At 36.3% G+C, this 20,813-nt stretch overlaps 1 protein-coding gene across 1 annotated transcript in view; it reads left to right on the forward strand.

Moving 5' to 3' along the window:
* The window catches only part of DNAH5 (dynein axonemal heavy chain 5), a 105,692-nt gene extending 100,710 nt beyond the window's left edge, over positions 1-4,982 (forward strand). Inside the window, exons 77-79 of the mRNA XM_052704175.1 lie at positions 1,279-1,431; positions 1,959-2,190; positions 3,870-4,982. Of these exons, the coding sequence (XP_052560135.1) occupies positions 1,279-1,431; positions 1,959-2,190; positions 3,870-4,021 (537 nt within the window). The 3' untranslated portion in view covers positions 4,022-4,982. The remainder of the gene's footprint in view (positions 1-1,278; positions 1,432-1,958; positions 2,191-3,869) is intronic.
* The last annotated feature ends 15,831 nt before the right edge of the window (positions 4,983-20,813 follow it).

Here is a 20,813-nt window from a genome sequence, read left to right on the forward strand (position 1 = left end):
GAAGACTTGCAAAGTCTTGATCATATCATTTTGCTTGGTTTGATATGGTTGATATTGAAGTGGTGTTTACTGCAACATCAATTAAGATCAATTAAATTGATTTTCATATTCTAGCATTGTGCTAGGCTAGCTGTCCTGGTACCTTGAAACTGAGGTAAAATTAAATATTCTGTAATAATTATACACTGATACAGAATAAAATAAAATGCTATCTGTCTCAGAGGAAAGAGTGTCTGATGGATACAAGTGGCATTGGGTTTTATTAAGCTGCTTACTGTAATTTTTTTATATATTGAGGAATTCATACTCACTGGACAGCTCAATAGACTTGTTTAATGGACATAAATGTGCTCTCCTAACTTCAGATAGAATTGGGCTTCCTTTGAATTAGTTAACTGCTAGAATAATGGAAGAATCCTTCCACTTGTGTATTTTAGTGTGAATATTTGATTATATTTGAAAACATTAACCAGCCATCCAGCTAATTTTTCTTTAAAAGCAATTAAGTTTTTTAATTTAAAAGATTTCATTGTATTACATTTGTCTTCAGCCCATGGGTTGAATTCTGACAGCTCTCTTTGATTTAAAGAATGTAATTAGATTATTCCACTCTCTCACTTACAAATCGGAAATATAAATTGTTTTCAAGGAGAACGAGAGTTGTTAATAGCAACTGATGGAAATAAACGTAGAGAGGTTTGTTTTGCTTTGTTTTTATTAACTAAGTGTTTTCATGGTACAAAACATAGAGCATAGTAGATGCTTCACAGCACAAGTACAATAGGACTACTCAAAGAGAGAAATAAAGAGAGAAATAATCACAAATCTTTCCATAGTATAAGCTCAATTTTCCTTTTTTTTTTTTTTCTTTTTTTTTTTTTTCAGAAAAAAAAACAAATAGGTTCAGCAGAAATCCTAATAACTTGAGGCACTGACTCTGACTTTAGAAAGACACATAGGCAATGATTCTTTCTAGTTCTCACAGTTATCTAATTTTGCAAAAATGTCTTAAAATAGACAACTATCTCTGGGAGCATTAAGCATATCCAAATGGAATAGTAGCCATGAATTTGAGCAGAACAAGAATTTTCTTCAGGTTTCTGTATGAGGCAACTATCAGACTAAAAGTTAACTTATGAGAAATGAACTTTAAATATGCTTTACTAATGTCACGTTGTTTACTACCTTGTGAAGAGTCGCATTCTATTGACTTGAATATGATGTTTTAAAACTGCTGAACAAGATTAGAAAATGAACATGTTGTTCATTATTTTTTAGGCATCTTGGGCTTCCAGTACACTTGGTTTCTGGTTTACTGAACTTCTAGAAAGAAACAACCAGTTTTACAGTTGGATTTTTGAAAGCCGACCAAACTGCTTCTGGATAACAGGTTTTTTTAATCCTCAAGGATTTTTAACTGCAATGAGACAGGTAAACAGTGTTTAAAGTCTCACTCTGTGTGTTATTAGATATACTTTTTTTTTATATATATATACGACTGTGTTGAATGCTGAGTTATGCGCATGACTCTATCTTATCATCCAGGAAGACATAAGAATGCTTGACTGTTTAAGACTTTCTGAGTGTTATTCTGCCACATGCTTCTTCATTATCAACAGCTTGTATGTTATTTTTCCTACCTTGAGTCTGGCCTTATGTATGTAGACACTGCCTTACAATATTATTAAGTTAGAGTGGATAATTAATGTCTCATATCTCATGAACTTCTTTTCCTCTTTTATTTTTTTTTACACTTCTGCAATTCAATAGCTGAATTTTATTTATTTATACTTGTCAAGTATGAACTTTGGAGCATTTATTACTGTATGTGTTTCTGTGGATTTAGTGATTGTGTTTTGTCAGAATAGTTTAGCAAGTGAGCCACTTTTTGCTTTAAAAGAGAACAGTAAGTATCTATGTTCATCAGCATAGATCATGGTTCTATCTGTTTTGGGCAGGAAATAACAAGGGCTAACAAAGGATGGGCTCTGGACAGTGTAGTGCTGTGCAATGAGGTTACTAAATGGATGAAGGATGATATCACAAGCCCTCCTGTGGAAGGTGTCTACGTGTATGGGCTGTATTTGGAAGGAGCTAGCTGGGACAGAAAAAACATGAGACTGACTGAATCTAAGCCCAAGGTGCTCTTCGAGATGATGCCAGTTATAAGGATATATGCAGAGAATAACAGTAAGTAGCTGTATTGCAGAAGACATTAATTTGATAGACTTCATTGTCACCCTTTTATTTCAATGGCATGAAAGACTCTTGGGCTTTAGGAATTTCGTCAGGCTGTATCCCATTCATGTAAACATCTTGAGTCTGTTTGAACAAGGGAGACTTCTTAGTCTTCCACAAAAAGCAAGCTATTGACTTTCTTGATAATAAATAATGAGTACTTCTTGCCCTAATATTTAGATAGATTAATTGCATTAAGAACTTCTAAAACATATTGCAGATCAACTGTTCTTTGCCTCATGAAAAACATGCTTGCCTTCAGTCTTCCATTGTGACTAAAGGTCTTAATTCCCAGTAGAAATTAATAATTTTAACATTAATGTACATGCTAGTGGTGCTATTAATATACAACTTTGGAGATACTGTTGCTTACTTTTCTCAGATTATTTGGGTATTGTGTGGCACTGGAGTGAGTTAGTCTATTTTCTCACTGATATTTTGAAGTAATTGGTAAACATTTTATATGATAGCTTAAAGATCAGAAATCTGGATATTTGCAGAATGCAGCTTCTAGATTGAGAAGATGTTTGAATCAAAATTTGTGTGTACATAACTTTATTACTCTTTAGCCTCTTTAACCCCAACACAAGTAACCTTTCCCATACACTAAAAGCCAATGTAATATACAAGTTTTTCATATATATCAATATATGTATAAATATATGTACACACTACATAGATGTATGTATATATAACATGTATTACACATTTAAAGTATTTATAAATAATGTCTTATATGTGTACTGTTTATATATAAAATTATACTTTTTTTTTTCCTGGACTGAGCTATGCTGAGTTAAGACAGGTAAGGAAGCAGTGGAGGGATGTGATGGAATATCACACATTTTGGCATTTGAGGCAGAAAAGGGCTGTAGGAACTGAAAGGAAATTAGGAGGCCAAAGGACAACAAAAAAATTGTTTTGTGGATATGTATGATTTAGATTAATGTTTGCTTTTGTGGCATATGTGTGTAAAATAGAAAGGGCCATTGAAGAGAAACATGCAGTAGGACGGGAATACCCAATATTGAGTCTACAATTGGAAGCTTCTGTTGAAAAGTGTTCCATCTCCAGAAGCAGAGCTTGCTTACATGATATTTTGCCAGGGTTTTGTGTAGGTAATATTTTATAAGAGACATAATCACTGTGAAAGCAGCCAATGTACTAAGTAATGAGCTCTGAGATACTAAGCAAGACTAGACTATTGTTCTGATTCCTAAGTGAAGAAGACAGTGGTGCATACTCTGAAATACTAAATGCATTTCAAAACAAATTGTTCACTGTTTTTCCTTTTTTTTTTTTTTTTTTTTTTTAACACAATAATAATATATTATTAATAACTAATATTCAGTGGACAGGTTGAACTAGTAATTGTGCTAATCAGGCTAGAGTGTCCACTTACATTTCTTGCTATATCCTGTTACTGGTGGCTGACATTAAATCCTAAATCTCCCAGAATTTCAAGTAGAATGTAGCCTTCATTGGCAATAGCATGGTGGTGAACAATGTGAGAATCAAGTGAAATTTTTTTCTTTGGTGTTTTTTTTTTTTATTTCCTTGTGCCCAGTCTGCTAAGATCCTGTTTTTATAACCCAGTTTGATTTTCTTCTACATCTTTTCTGTCATCTCAGCTTCAAAAGATCCACGTCTATATTCGTGTCCAGTCTACAAGAAGGCTATTCGAACAGATGTGAATTACATTGCTGCTGTGGATCTTAGGACGCTTCAGCCTCCAGAGCACTGGGTACTGCGTGGGGTAGCACTTCTCTGTGATGTCAAATAGTGTTCAAAAAAAGGTTTCTGAGTATTTTTTTCTGATTGTAAATGTTTGTATCAATTAGATATAGGATGGATCACTTTATTAAAATGTATTTACTGAGTCGTAGACTCCATTATGGTAATTTTAGTTAATCATTCTCAGTGAACTTGTGCAACAGGCTTACATAGGCTAATACTTAGAGTAATAATAATTTATTAAACTGATCCTCTTTGATATCTGTCTTTTAATGATAAATATCTCACTACTGTGTGCTTTATTTCACCTTGAATAAAGATTGACTTGAACATAGTTATCTTTTGGTGCTTAATTATGGTTGTATCAAGGCTTACCTTTAAGCAACTAAATGCATTATTTGTCAATTTATTCCACTCTGAAAAACTAAGTTGAGTTGATCACTTGTACTAGTTAATATTCTTCATGATGACATTCCATGATTGTCTTGTGGCTGATTGTTTATAGTTTGCTGTCTAAGTACGGAAAGTAAAAATGAAATAATGTTGCATCTGTTCCACTAATTTTGGAGAACAAATTCATGGTATAACATTTGACAGCTGCTGGAATTCCTCATTACTTGGTTCTTGACTTATAAGTATGTGCTGGAGGGGAAGAAGTTTTTATGTGTCTGCTGCAGACTTTTTGCATTTCATCTAGATAGGTCCACATAGGAATCTATTTTCAAAGAGAAATGTTATTACCTCTGCTTAGTTTCCAGGAAGTCCTCTGACTGCTCATCAGTGTTCTAACTTACCATAAACTCATGTCTTTCACCAAGTCCTTCTTCTCCTTCAAAGATACACAATATTCTTGTGCAGATCATCTGCATTAAAAATATTTGAGTCATTTCTATTTCAAATGACACTTCTCAGATCATGATTTTTTGTACCATTTAATAATATAAAGAAGATGAGAAATACTGTGTGATGATATCAAACCACAAAGTAATTGTCAGTGAATGAACTTCACGTGCTTTTTTTTTTTTTTTTTTTTTTTTTTGTGGTATTTTCTATGATGCTTACATGGGGATTAGGGAAGTTCCCCAAATGAATATGTGTTGGTGATACTAGTTATGCCAAAGGCTGATAGATCAGTGAAGCAGTTACTGTTATTTCTATTCTCCTACCTCCATTTCTTATAAGGCTTGGCATCAACTTTTTAGGTACCTGCAAACAAACAAAAAAAAAAAGATAAGGATGGAAAGGTTTTATGAGAAGCTCTTTTGAAATGCAGGATCATGTCTGGGCTCTGAGTGCATACTCCTGCTCTCTGAGGGGCTTTGTGGCCTGGGCTTGTGTACAATTTGGTACAACTGAAGATCTGGTAGGAAGTCTCACTGAAGGCTGCCTCTCCTTGCAAGTGGAAGCTGTTAAAGTGAAGTTCTTGCCCTTCGTCTATACCAAGGACTTAGTTTGTGTACTTGGTCCACATCAAGGAGCTAAATTGCAGCTACACTGCAGCTGTGCCTGTGCCCATATCTGTGGTCCAGACCTTGCCCCTCACCTACTCTTTTGGCTTTCTGACTTGACCTTGGATCTGCCTCAATGCAATGGGCTTGCTTGGCAATCGCTGACCTGTGCGTATACTGGTTGTCTTCAACAGATTACTCTGCCTTGTAAATCCATCTTTTTGGCATGACATCAGATCTACTGTATTGCTATGGACTCATCTATTAGATTGGTTTGGGAAAGGTGCTGTAAGAAATCATAGAATCACTAAGGTTGGAAAAAGATCTCCAATATCACCCAGACCAACTATTCACCCCCCACCAATATTTCCGAACCAAATCTGTCAGTTTCCTTGCTAATCAGATCAATATTTACTAGGAAAGTAAATAATGAGAAATGGTGAAACCTGTTAGCTCTTGTATAAGATTATAAAAAGAGTGTCTAAGAAATGCTTTGTGAAATAAAACGTGTTCAAAAATTCTCCCCTTCCTAAGTCATCATACATAAAAATCAATTTCTTTTGTATTAACTTACATGAATCAATATTGTTTCGATTGAGATGTTTTGCAGAAAACGTGCAGACAATAAAAAATTATTGCAGTCAAAATTGAAATGACTTTGTGCCTTCAAAGAAAAAAATGTTTACTTCATTTCACACATAAAATAAGTTGGTTCACATTTCTTCTTGACACTCTATTGAGGAATAATCAAGCTCAAAAATATGTATCAGAGTAGACAGAAACATGTTGAGTTTTACTTTTAAATATTTTTAAGTTATTCTATCATTTTGGAAAAAAGTGACCCAACAAAGAAACAATTCTTATGAAGAATAAGAAATCACTTCATGCTTATTTTTCTCATTTAGTTCTCCAAATTCTGCGTTGTAATCTTTACTTCGGAAAGACCAATAAAGATATTAAAGATATTGCTTGAATGAAATTAGGAGAATTTTTAGAAGAGAAGGGTCTATGACAAAATGCAATAGAAAATAAATCCTTATGAAAGGAAAAAAAAAAAAAAGTAGTGCTTCATGAGCTAGTTGTTTGCTCTGGATATGCAGTTGTTTCTGTTCTCTATAACACACAAATGACCAGATGGAAAATCAAGCCATGGAAATATCATCCAACCCTTGTGTTTGGTGTTTGCAATCCAGTACAGCCAGAGGCTGTCTCAAAGTAGTACTTTATGAGCAGGGCAGTACATTTTCATGGGACTGAATGAATTCTTGTAATGAGGAAGGAAAAAGTCTGAGAAGAAGTAGAAGGGATCAAAATCACCACAATATTTTATTGTACATTCTATTTACTCAATTAGTTTTATTTTCAGAAATATTTTCTCTAGATCTATTACTTCTAACCATGGTTGGTAGCTGTGGATATAGCGAGTATGAAGATCTGGATATTAGACATGTATAGAGTACTTCTGTTTTTCTCAAAAAATATATCAGAAACTTTAAGATACACATTGTTTCCAGTGATTGTACCAAACCTTCAAGAACTCTATTACCATTCTAAATTGTCTTGATGACTTGATTGGATGGTAGAGTCACAGTGGTGATGGCTATACAGAAAGTAGCAGGATTTCACAGTGTATATCCTAGAGTGGGGCCATCTGGATTTTGGATGCAGTTCTCACTCTACTAAAACACACTGATTTTGTTTCTTTTTCTCGCACCTGTCCATTGGGAATAGGGAAATCAGACATGTTCCATGTATTTTTGATGTTGGTATTAGCAAAAGCTCTGACAGTGAAAAACATAGGAACAGCACTAATATTTTTATAATTAGTTCGGGGATGTGGTCCACGTTATCACATCTTGTGGGTTTTACAGTGCAAGCTGTGGCACTGGGGCAGTCAATAAAAAACATCTCTGTACTTTTTCTCAAGAATAGGATGTTCTTTGTGTGAAGGGGAGATAGGGACTGAGGAGGGATCAAGACAATCGAAATAGGTACTGAGTAGAGAGAAGTTTCAGCCATTCAGTTAAATAAGGTTAATGCTCAGAGGTGGAAGCTTTTGGGGGAAAAAAAAAAAAAAAAGCCATATGCGTGAACTTATCTGTTAAAATAATCTTGTTTGCCTTCTGCTCTCTTGCTTTATCTGCTTTTTCTTTTTTCTTTTTTTTTTTTTTTCCCCCAATGGGGAAATTTTATTTCCTTGATTATAGTATTTAAACTGTAATTATTGTGGTGAAGGGTGAAAGCAGAAGTGACTAATAATTTTGGATGGATTGATTACTGTTAATAGAGAATTCAGTGAATGACATATTAAATGGTCCTCTTTTTTCAATAACCTTTTGTGGCTCAGGCTGTGAAAGTGATGTATGAAAAATAATAATGTGTGAAAGAAAAATTCTGAATGTGATTCAGTTTGTCTAATGGAGGTGTTCATCTGATTTGATATTTGCCTGTGTTCAATCTCAGGATTAACCAACATTACTGAATATATGTGATTAAAAGATGGCATTAAGGTATTTACATTCATACAAACCTGAATGAGTTTCCTTTAATAGCAATTAAAAGTTATTTGTCTTTGTAATCATCTACAGGCACTGTTTTCGTGTTTATTGTTGGAAGGAAAAAACTATTAAAGAAGAGTGTGATTACTACAGGAGAAGTGCTGAGAATTAATTTATCCAGAGCTGTGTCTTATGCATGATAGAAACCAGCCAAAGAGATTCTCTGCAGGTTTCTTTAATTACAAAAAGTCATGTGTGACTGCCCCAAGTAGAATATTTTATTGAATTTAAACCATTCAAATATGAAATAAGTAGAGGAAAATTTGTTTTCCATAACAAATTTCTGAATAAAGGAATATTTTTAATTAAAAGAAAAATATATACCCGTGTAAAAATTGAGTGTTTTTAAATTGGCTTTTGATGATAGTGATTTTGTTGAGTTATGCAGTGGATTATGAGCCTGAATGTTATCACAAATAAAGGTGAAATATATCATTGCGCCTTGGAGATAGAAGCGAAATGTCTGTGCTTCCCATTTATATGCAGGATTCATTCTGACTGGCTGAAGCACTGTGGCCAATACCAAGCTGTTGAGGAAGGACTTCAGCAGTGCTGATGTAGGTAGTTTCAGCTGTGTCTGAGAAGTACATCCACTCCCTCCATGGGCACCTTCTCATGTGTGTTCTCTGTTGTGTTGTACTCATATTTGGCCTGTGCAGTCCTTAGGATACTTGCTGTTGATGAAACTGTGAAAGATGTAATGCTGTTTTGGAGATGTCTTTTACTTGTCTATCTATCTGAGAGTTCAGGCTCGTTTACCCTGACTTGTTATCCTTGAAAGTTTAGAGCAGGTGTTTCTAAGCACCCAGAAAAGTGTGAGTCTTGTAATATGGTTGTCACTCACTTGAGCCATTTTCTGAAAAGTGAGATGCCCTCTTATTCATCACTGCTATCCCAGATCGTTAGCACTTTGATTAAGTTCATCAATTTCTACTTAAAACAGGAGCACTGTATTTAAAAATGTTAGTTTGTGTGTTTGTGGTGAGCTGCAGGATTCCTCAGCCCCGGGAAATACTGTGACATCCAACTCGTGCCATCCCCCAGAAATATTAAGCAGCTTCAATGAAGCGGAGAAAGTTGCTTTTCTTTCAAGCTAAGCCAAGGATCAAATGTCATGCTTATACAATTATAATGATAGGATTAGAGTGGAAATAACTTTGAAACATTAATAAGCAGTTGCTTATAGTTCATATTTTACATACACAAAAACATACAACAAAGGAGCTAATAACCAAAAGTTACGGGCAATGAAATATCCCAGTTAAATATGTGAGGCAGGAAAAGACCCAAGTCCCAACCAGTGATGGGTTGCCTTGGGTCAGTCATCCTTGTAAAAGGCATTTAGGCTGCAAGGAGAGAACTTCTACTGTTACTTATTTTCAGTGTGCTTCTTTTCTCTTTCTCCTCTTTAACACACTTCCATGTTTTTCATCTCTTATCAACATAATCAGCATTGCATTCTTCTGCAGTGAGTTGATGCATGACTCAGCACATTGCTGAATCTCAGTTGGGGCCGTTTAAATGCATTTCACTGCAAGGAGAATGCAAAGAGAGGCTGTTCTGTCACCATCTCTTTTTGGGGGGCTCATGTGCCCAGAGCTGTTGGAGCAGAGGCTCACTCACTAGGTGTCAGCAAAGCAGTGCAGAAAAAAAGCTTTTTTTCCCTGAGAAATAAAAAAGTACGTAGTACTTACAGCTTCATGCAGGTAGCTGGAAATGTAAAGCTTATTAAGTTGTTGGGTTAAGATCAGAGTAACCTAACCTAGAAAACTGGTGTTTTCCATGCCATTAACTTGGTTTTATTTCATAGACAAACGGCTTTCTGTATTTGTCATTGGTGCCTAGGGAAGAGTGTCAAAGTGCTGCATTTAAAGCAGCAAATGTGAAAGACTACTGTTAGAAAAATTATCACTTTCTAAAACATGCTGTCTCCTGAGTTCAGAGGTTTGTAGTCCAACCTGAATAACTTTCTCTTCCATTTCCCTCTGCTATCAAGTTCTACTGTTTCTTCCACTGCTTGGATTTGGGTTCCACTGATTGATAAAAGCTTTTTGTTTTCTCTGGCTTTCAGCAAGCTTCTGCCACAGATGATTGCATCTGCCCCTATGCTTGAGGCAACTGTGCTTGCCAGCCATGCAGATGTCGTCTTCCATGAGTACTCTTAATTCTGGCTAACACTGGACTCAACAGTGAGTTTTTCTTTTATTCCATGTCAAATATCATCTGACAGATCAGTCCTCCTCAGAACTTTTCCTTTCTTTCCCAACACCTTTTTAACATTTCGGTCTTTGCTTAAGGATGCTTGTGAATGCTTGTCTTGCTATTCAGTAGAACCAGACAGTTCAGAAAAGCCTGTCTGTATTCATCACACAATCAGCTTTGTCTGGAATTACCATAGCACCAGCAACAGCTTGCATCTGGAGAACAAGATGCTTGTACTTCATGATACACAACAACATGGAACTGATACTATCCAAATGTAGAGTGCGCAGCTGCATAAATATCAGAATGTATGTATACAAATTGTATGTTTTAAAAAGATTGAAATGCTGGGTAGATGACCTTCTCTCAAATGGCTTTTTTTTCTTTACTTATTTTTTAAACTGAACTCTTGGTATTCATGTAGAAGCCATTGCTGAGTAGCTTAGGGAATTGTCTGTGGAAAGTGGAGCTTATTGCTGTATTTATTTATGGAACAGATTCAACCTCCGTCTGATCAGGAAAACATATATATTGGCTTATTGAGGAGGCTGAAAAGTTCATCCTCTGTGTCTGATGAAATTTGTTGAGTTAGAGATGTGTGATGCTATGAGGCAAGAATTAATGACCTCTGAGGCTTAAGATAGAGTCCCAGTAAAAATTAGTTGGCCAAATCTAAGGTGATGCAATATTAAATATGGTCTGTGAAACTGCTGTTTAATGTTAGGTTATTGCAAATATTTGTGAAGGTGCATTCTCTAAAGAAGTAAAACACCAAGTTTAATTACTACTGCCTGATATTTAAGGTTTCAAATTTACTTTTGAAGATACAGCTTTGAAGACTGTGCATCACAAGACTAGTGCAGTGTTTAACTTCTGTTGCGTTGCAGGGAGCAGCCTTACTTAAAAGATACCAGTAATGCAAGCATTGTTGTTATTACTGAATTACTGCACACACAGCAGAGGATAAATATTGTCTTTTGCTTTTCCCCTGCCTGGAACATTTTTTTCTGAACACTGAGGAAGTCCACGATGCTATAATTCCTTTGATGGTGATTCAGAAAAGGAACATATGGAATTTCTGTGTTCATAAGGTTATGATGTTTTAATTTTTTTTTTAATGTGAGAAAAGGTGTATATTATTTTTGACAAAATAATATCTGTGCTTAAAAATAAGCAACTACATACTAAAGATCTGGTGATCTAAGATTTGAGAATGTGGAAGTGATGTGAGAGTCAGTGTCAATAATACAAAAGAAGAATCCTGTAAGTCTCAAACTGTGACCAAATATGTAGATAAGTGTAGCTCACAAGAAAGAATTCCTCAAAACTGTGGTTTTAAGTATGCACAGAAATACAGGAATCAAATGAAAGATCTGTATTATTTTCCAAAAATCACTTTAAATAACCCTGAACACCACCACAACTGATTGCATGCTTGCTTGTTTAGAAACGTAATGTCAAGAGGCGCATTTCAATGTATGTTCTCTTTTGATCAAAATTAATTCCCAGGCTTGATGTTTCTGTGTGGGCACTTTCTGCTTAAAACATAATAAATAAGATTGAATGGTTATGTGTACCATATTATATTGAGAGGAGTGGTTTCTTCACTCTGTAAAAGTCATGTGCACCCATGTTCAAATCCCCTCAAGTTGATCTCGACCAAGTTTAAGGGAGCTGTGTTTGTGATAAAAATCATTAACTATTTTGTTTGTGTATCTCTCAAATGCTGTGTAGAAAATCATTTCTTGTGGCCCAAGTTGGGGTTTTGTTACATGAGGCTGATTTCAAATCACGTTGGCATTATTCATAATACAGCAAGTGATTTCTTTTTAATCTAACATTGATGAAACAATGATGAATAATCATTGACAATGTAGTTGCTTTATCTTTCCATAGTTAAGTTTGGAACACCACATACAATTTTTAATATTGTAAGAAATATCGTAGGGATTATTGTCTGAAATCAATTTTGCTGGCAAATGGAAAATAGGAACAACAGACAAGACAAGCGTAGTGTGATTGCAACATGATGTCTTCAGCTTTTGATGCGTATAAATACACTAGTGTCAGAGATAATGTCATTAATTACAGAGTAAGTACCAGAGTACCCAAGCGAGAGAATAGCTATCCTTTAGAGCAGGCATATCTAGCTGGTGATGTTTCTCAGGGCTGAGTCAATAAGGGGCTCAAGTGTTCAGTTTGTTGCAGTGCATATTCTGTGAAACAGTCTTTAGTTTCAAGAATATGATGAAGAGGGCTATTCCGTATAAAATGTGTTTTATTCTTGGAAGTGAGCAGCTTTCCATCATCTCAGTGATTTTATGCTACCAGAACACTCTGACTTGGTCTCTGGTGTGTAATTTTATAGAAGGAAGGCTTTGGAGAGAGGATAAAAACAAAAAAATGTCACTTGCTGACCAATAGGTGGCAATACTAAGCTATAAGGCATGGATGTCCAACATTTTGGCTTGCCCAGGTTGCATTGAGTAAAGAATTGTCTTGGGCTGCATTTAAAATATATAATATAGTTAATGTATACAAACAACAAAACTTATTTTTTTTATACTTTTTTAAATTAAAACATAAAAAGAGAGCAACAAAAGCATAGAACTAGCAGAATATTTGACCTTGTTTTTGAAATTAATGCATCAGTGTCTGGTTTGATGGAAGTGGTTACAATTCTTAGTGAGCTCTCAAGGTATTCATCAGAGATATTTGATGAAATTTTACTCTTCCTGTAGTTCATCCTTGAAAATAGTTATTCACAAATGTTGCCAAAAGCAATGACATGAGTAAGGAGTGACTGTGAAGAGAGGGAGATATCTTTCTCTGATAAGAGAGGTCTTATAAAAATCTGGTAAAGTGACATGATAATTTTTTTTCTTTGAGTTCAATTTCTGATTGCAGCTCTGTATATTCCATTTGAAAATATACAGGTAACTTATTTATGTTGAATGAAAATGGAGTTGCAAATATATAAAAAACGTGATGATTTTTTACCTGCCAAGTAGCATAAGGGCATATAATGTGTGGCACATGCAGGTTTTGATTCAACTGATGTGTGTGGCAGTGTGAGAAGTGAGGTTAGCAAGGCACTCTGCCCTCCACTCCACAGTGTTCTTTTGTCATCTGCACACTTCACGTTTGTGCTACGTGCAGCTGACTCATGAGAAATATCACAAAAAATCACATAATAATGTTCAAAGCTTTTAGGGCTATATTACTGGCTGTCCAGGACCATGGATTGGACGTCTGATTTAATGGTAGACTTGGCAGTTCTAGGTTTTTGACTAGGCTTGATGACCTTAGTACCAGCCCAAATGGTATCACTGAGAGTGAGGCTATGACATCACCAGGAGATAAATTGTGAATGCATGGCCCTCACTGCTTTTATTGGGTCACTGACAGAGCCTGGCTCACTCTGACTTGTTTCTGCATCCTGCTGAGTGACTCTGTGAGGCTTAGAGGCCCATAGATAATGTCTTCTTCTTACTCAAAATGGAGCTGGTGCTGCCATGTGCACATTGCTGCTCCCTGGAGGTGTTTAAAAGACACACACGTGGGTTGCTTCGAGGCATGATTTAATAGTAACCTGGCAGTGCTTGGTCAGTGGTCAGACTTGATAACCATAGAGGTGTTTTCCAAAGGATATAATTCTGTATAGCAATGTAGCACACAGATCTGTCTTTTAATGTAATGCTTCCTATTTATTTCCATGGAAACTACAGCATATACAAAGAGCATAACAACACTATTTGGTAGAGCAAATTCTCAGGTACAAAGCACTATTTTTCAACATAGTCAGCACCATGCCAGCAGTGAACAAACTTGTGTGCGTGCTCTTTAAAATCTGTGCCAACCAAGGTGACTTGCTGTCACTGTTGCCACTGCTGAAATGCACCACCCACTGCCTCACTGTGTTCACCTCCACTATTCGGTTGCCATAAACATTCAACAAGTGTTAATGAATTAATGAATATAGTGGGTATCATTATTTCATAGTGGAGGAATTCAGTGACCTTTGCTTCATAAGCACTTTCATATTAGATGCCATTCTATCAGGCTGCTCCTCTGCTGCCATCCATCACATGGCAACAAAATGGAATGGAATATTGGTGGGAAGATTCATTCCCAACTGCCATACCACCATACCACCAACATCCAGCTCTGATGTTGTGGACAAATATCATTAAAAAAATGGGGGGCGTTACTTTTGGAGCAACCCTCTGAAAGGTCACAGGATGTGGCCACAGGGTCAGGCCAGGCTGTAGGTTGGACACGGCTTCTGTAACATCTTGTCTGGCTATTAATAACTTTCATTATTAATTTGTTCAGGAGAACTTGTCTGCACAAAGATTTGTCTATAATGCTACACTTTTTGACTTCTGGAATTTGCTGTTTTAGCTGAACAATAACAATAAAAAATGAGAAAAAAAGAATAAAATCTTGGAGTTTGTGTTCCATGAGCACCTCTGCTCACAGGACTTTCACTGAGTGAATTAAACACGTTTCAGGCCTCTGCTGTTGTTTCTTTGAATTATATGTAAATTTTTGTGAAGCTAACTGTGTTATAAACACAGATTTCTTCCTTATCTAACAAAATTCATTAACTGAGTTTTTATAAAACCACCACCCTCCAAAATTAAAAAGAACTTGAAAATATTGTGCATTCCTTCAAATACTAGAACAAAACATTTTGGAGAAAAATATTGAAGCGGAAATAACCCCTCTGTTTTTGTAGATAGTAGCCTGAGAGGATTTCTTGAATTATTGTTCTTCTAAACCTCTGGGTAATGTTGTTTTCCATACAGCATGGTTAGTAAGAAATCTCATTTTTAAAGCAAAATGTCAGAATTACACATTCCTGCCATTCCCCTTTCTTTACTGACATGATTTGGCAGTGTGAAAGGAAACGAAGTAACACTTTAAATGAAGAGAGGTTGAGGATTCTTAATGACTTTATGCCCTCATGCTACTATTTAAAAAAGAAAAACAGGTGGCAAAACCTTTGATGTAACCATCCCCTGAATGAGTGCTTGAAAAGGCATATGGCAGTGTTTTTTAAAACGGAAATTTCCTGATCATAACATCCATGAAAACAGGTAATACGTTCAGTAAGGCCGTACACAAACATGCATCTTCTGTTTTCTGGGAATGTATAAACAGAAACCCAGCCAAGGGATATCCATTTGCATCAATAAAAAAATATACCATATAATTTTTAAATCAGCGAAGTATGGCTGAGTTTTAGCTTATCTTTGAAGGGGCATAACAAAAGAGCAATTTGTCTATCAGAAATTCTGCAAGACAAATTTACTCTTTAACTATCTGTATGGGAACTGTTGAGTCACAGCCTGAACCACTGACTGATCACCTGAGGCAAGGACTGAATCAGCCACGGGAGCACAGGTGAAGGCAATTCAGCCAGAAGTGGTGGAACCTGGCTGCACCTCTACTAGACACCATTTAAGGGCTGACTGCCACTGGGAAGGGTCTCTTTTTGGAGATTCCCTTCTCCTTAGAGTCTTTCCTGCGGATCTAGATCTTTGGGCATAGGTGAGCATTCCTTCCCTGTTTGTTTCTCTTCCCATTTTTGCCATGATAATCTGTCTAGCTGTAACACTTTTTAATGAAAACTAAAGGCAGCAATAAAAAATGCAAAGCCCAAATTAGTGCAATGTACCTGCAAATGGTTCCATCTGGAATGGACGCTAAGTAGAAGTAAAGAGATGCTGGTTTAAGCTGTACAGCCTCTTGAGCACTATGTGCTGAAACCCACTACTAACATCAGAAAAGTTGCATTTTCTTAAAAGAAGACAGAAATTCCTGAAGAAGTGCCAGACTATAAGGAAATATGCATATTGAGTGCTGTTGTTCACAGAAGATAGGGAATGCCTGAGTGGGAATTGTGTATTTGATGAAATGTTGGATACACTGTCAGTCTTAAGCTTCACAGAAAATCTCTGAGCTGCTTTGCTTGAGAATGCAATTTGGCAATTAGCTACATTTCTTTCCAACTGAAGCCACTTTATCCACAATGATTTCTTCTCGCTCCTTGGGGCCTCTGTGACAACAGACTTCAGGACAGATGGTGACAATAATCTGTGGGGACCTGCACTCTTACAGTTTACCTTGGCTTTCACGCAGGTGGGCTGAGTATATCAAGAAATAGAAAAATTTGGGGGGAGTAAAAGACTAGGGAGTAAAGCCATTACTGGCATACAGAGGAGGCAGAGGGCAACATTAGGAAGATCCAGGGAACTGTTATAGACAAGTGGGAGGAGGGGAAGAAGAGAAGGGATTGAAAACTTTCTGGCATAGGTTACGGGAACAGAGAATAAGATATCTTTTGCATCTGTTAGATACAAAAACAGATGTAGAAAGGAGGAAACAATAGCAGCAAAGGGGATTAGAAGCAAGAAGAGTCTTTTCCAACAGCTGTAGGGTTCTATTGCAAAGTTTGGCTTTGTGCCAGTGACTCGTGTGCTAGTATTAACAGAAAAGTAGAGATCTGACTTAACAGTATATAAATGTACTCCCTCATGTATTGGCATTAATAAAAAAAAATAAAATCATTAAAGTTCATTTCCGGCTTATTAGCCACCCTGAAGGGTTGGCTGCTATTTTGCAGTTTCAACTCAGAAAAAGTGATAAGCATTGCATCTCTTTGTTTCTTTTAGATAACCTGTCCCTGTCTGGTTTCCCAATTGACTATCATCTGGCTTTACAATTTTAACCTTTTCTTTCTTTTATTTTAAATACTTTTAATAAAATTAATGTGTCTGTTGTTTAAGTCAAAACCTTTTTTTCCCCCTAGAATCTTTTTTGCTGAAATGATAGAAGCCAAAGCAGTGAAATGGTCAAGTATAAGCATTCAAAATCTTTCTGTGCATTTTCCTTTTGTTCTACAGCTGTTGTTTCTATGGAGTAGTTACTGTTGCTATGTATTTTTTTCTCTGTTTTTGCCAGAACATGACTGGCTGGGTCAACCTGCTCATAGTGGTAGTATGGAATAACTAAATTGCTGCTTGATTAGAAGAGGTATTTTAAATACAGTTTTCTGTGTTGGAGAAATCCCTATAATGTTTTAATTTTTCTAGCAATGGCAAAATCATGAGTAATTAACCAAATGAGGCACAGTCAATTATGATGAGGTGCACTGGGAAGAAAGCAGGGGAAAGGGGTAAATCTGGGCAATATTCAATACTGCAGTGTCCTCAACTTTGCCACTACATGCTGTGAGCTTATGCATGTCAATCTAAAATGTCTAAAGCAGTGAAGCAGTAATCCTTTAACCATTTTAATTGATACTATGTAGTCAGGCAGGTTAAGTAGTAACCTGCCACAGATGACTAGACTAAAGAACCTCTATCAGGCTATGTTCTCACAGGTGCACTCAAATGGATGTTTTCAGCTAAAGGACATGCAGGTGCCCAACACCAAGCTTCTGAGAAATGTTTTGAGCCAAGCAAGTTTTAAGAGCTGAAGAGTTGTTTCTCACAGAACTGAAATGAAAAGAAACTAAGAATATATCATTGGTAGATGCTAGCGTGTTGCATCCTCTTCCACTTCTTGTGTTGTATTCCATCACTGATGTTTGATCAAATGGTCTTTTATTATGAGAAATAGCTAATGCAACCTACAAATGAGAAAAAAGAAATATTGTGCTGATTGTTTTCTCACGAGTTTTTTGAGCACTGAATTTCTGAGTCAGCCAGATCCCACAGCATTTGCAGCTCAGAGCATGCTTGAGCAAAAAACTGAATTTTGTCATCTTGAATATCTTGCTGACAGAGAAAGTGCCTTAAGATATTCCAGATGGAGCCAAAACAATGTGGTATAGAGATGAAGCAGCTCAGAGATGAGAGATGCTGATCTGCACTGTCAAGTGCTGATGTGGATGAGTTCTGACTGCTCTACAGAGACAGACTCAGCAGAGATGGATTCAGCCCACAGAAAGTTTAAGGAGTCCATGAACTTCCTATCAGCAGAAAAGATTTCATGCTTGCAACCTTCCTTTTAGTTAAGGCTTCTGTGAATACTGATTTACTTCTGAATTATTAGAGACCTCTTCATAAAGAGAGGATGTAAAATAAAAGAGTAGCAGCTTACAATAGGAAGTGGAGTCAGAATGCATAAGCGTGTCAGGGAGAACAGTGTTTTTAGCCCAGACCATTTTAAATATACAACAGGGCAAAGACTCACCTTTTTACACAATCTCAAAATTTTGCAATAGAAATGCCAGTAGAAAATTAGCTAGAAATAAGAGGGTATCAGCAAAGGAATTGAAACGAAGGCAGTGTCAGCTGTGCGAGTGTGCTGTCCTGTGCCAAATGTATAATGAACACATGGTGGTACAGTGATCACATTGGAAAGACACCATGGTCATCTGAGAATAGTTATTAAACAGTGAATATCTGATATCCACTGTTTGTTTCCTATTTACTTTAGGCTTAGAAGTTCATTAAAATGGTACAATGTGACCTTTAGATTTGAGAGGTATAATTTGATATATAACTTCTACATTATAACAGTTTTTCTCAAATTAGGCCTAAGCTTAGAAGGAACCATAACAAGTGTGAGTCTGTTATGGTGCATGTGGGGAGGAAAAAAAAAAAAAAAAAAAGGATTTCCAAAGGTGGGTTTAAAAATACACTCTTTTATGCACTCAGTAAATGCAAAGGTCCCATAAACAAAGAGGTGACATTTCTTAGAAAATTGGAAAATGTGAAGATGCAACTTAACTTAAAGAGCTTACTTAGAATTCCAGTTGAAAAGAAATGACTATGGTATAGTCAGTGCTTAATAGGAAATGCTTACCAAAATTAACATCACTTGAGGCTCCCAGTACCTGGCTTTTATGGAGCTCATATTAAGACAGCTTAAGGCAAAGACTGTACAATGTTCTAGCCACTTCCTCCCCTTAGAAAAAAGAAAATATTGTTTTCTCTATTGAGGATCAGACTAAGCCAAATAAATTTACAGGCTGGAAGAGCTGGGGCTGTTCAGCCTGAAGAAGAGAAGGCTCTGGGGAGACCTTATAGTGGCGTTTCAATATCTAAAGGGGGGCTATAAGAAAGAAGGGGACAGATTCTATAGCAGGATCTGTTGTGGTAGCACAAGAGGAAATGGTTTCAAACAGAAAGAGAGGAGATTTAGGCTGGATATGAGGAAGAAGTTTTTTTTATAATGGTGAGACACTGGAACAGGTTGTCCAGAGAGGTGGTAGAAGCCCCATCCTTGAAGACATTCAGTATCAGGCTGGATGGGGCTCTGGGAAACTTGATCTAGCTGTAGGTGTCCCTGTTCGCTGAAGCAGAGTTCGACTAGGTGATTTTTAAATGTCTTTTCCAATTCAAATGATTCTATGCAGTTCTTTCGCAAAATCATTAGCAACTGAGGCAAGGTGAAGCTTTATTTGGACAAGAGTTCTGCTGCAAAGGTAGTGCTATTACTAAGTGTAACAGCATGATGGGAAGTAATACAATGAAGTCAGCTATTGAATGGATTTGAGACTGCATCCACTAATTTGAGCTGAGCTGCATTTATTCCTGACAGCTAGAAATAAAATAAACAGAAAATTAAGATTTCTGTTAAGTGATTCTGTAATTTTATGGATGTTCTCTTTATTATAACTTAGCTCATTACAATATCAGATATTGCAAATAAATATTTGATGTTGCAAAGAGATGTGTATACAGTAAATCTGCTACCAAAATTATTTAGCCTGTGTACCATAAAATTTTCCTCTATTTATATTTTAAAGACTTACTAAAAGGGATCTGTGTCTGAAGAATGAGAAGCACAATGCTGATCACCTGATGTACCCTAAACCCTTTCCCTGTGGAGTACAGGTAGTAGTTTTGAGAAGTATGTTGCATATACAACACGCTTTGCTCCCTTTACACCAGGAAGTGAAATGTATGAGAAAAGATTACATGCTGAGATAGTGTGTTACAGTTATGCACTTTGAGATTAAACTATTAATTAATGGTATTCTCTCCTAATCCTCTTCAATTCTTTTGTAGTGTTTGAGAAATACAGCATGTGGTTCCCTGGACATGTCTAGTTTTTGGGAAGCTGTTTTATGAGAAAGTCTTGTGCAAAGAGATATAAATGCTTTCTCGCAATGCATATAAGTTTATGACAGTTGTTTTTTTTTTTTTTTTTTTTTTTTTTAGGACAGTTAACATTCTCTTTCCATAAGATGTGGTATAATATTGTACAACAAGCACTAGAGATAATTCTAAAACTTCAACTTAGAAGAAAACATCTGTTTCCCAACTATCCTTCTTATAGTACTGCTTTGCAGTTAAGGGAGATCTCATCTCCTGGCACTGCTTCCCTCCACTATCCATCTGGAAGACAGATAAAAATGGTTTGGCTGTCAAGCTGTGTCATGATAGTTGCACTGATATCTAGAGGGGTTGCAGTTTTATAGAATTAATATTCCATCCAGAGGCCTTCCTTACAGAATCAATGTATTTCCTTACGGAATCAGCGGAAGACTTCTTGTATTTTATTTCACCAGTAATTGTAGAGCCATCTGAAATCTCCTGGTAACAAGTTTGATCTGCTCTTATATGGTGACCCATTGTCCTGTAGTGTGGTTGTGGAAACTGAAATATTAGAA

Source organism: Tympanuchus pallidicinctus, unplaced genomic scaffold, assembly GCF_026119805.1.
Source record: "Tympanuchus pallidicinctus isolate F22 unplaced genomic scaffold, pur_lepc_1.0 scaffold5, whole genome shotgun sequence".
Lineage (NCBI taxonomy): Eukaryota > Metazoa > Chordata > Aves > Galliformes > Phasianidae > Tympanuchus > Tympanuchus pallidicinctus.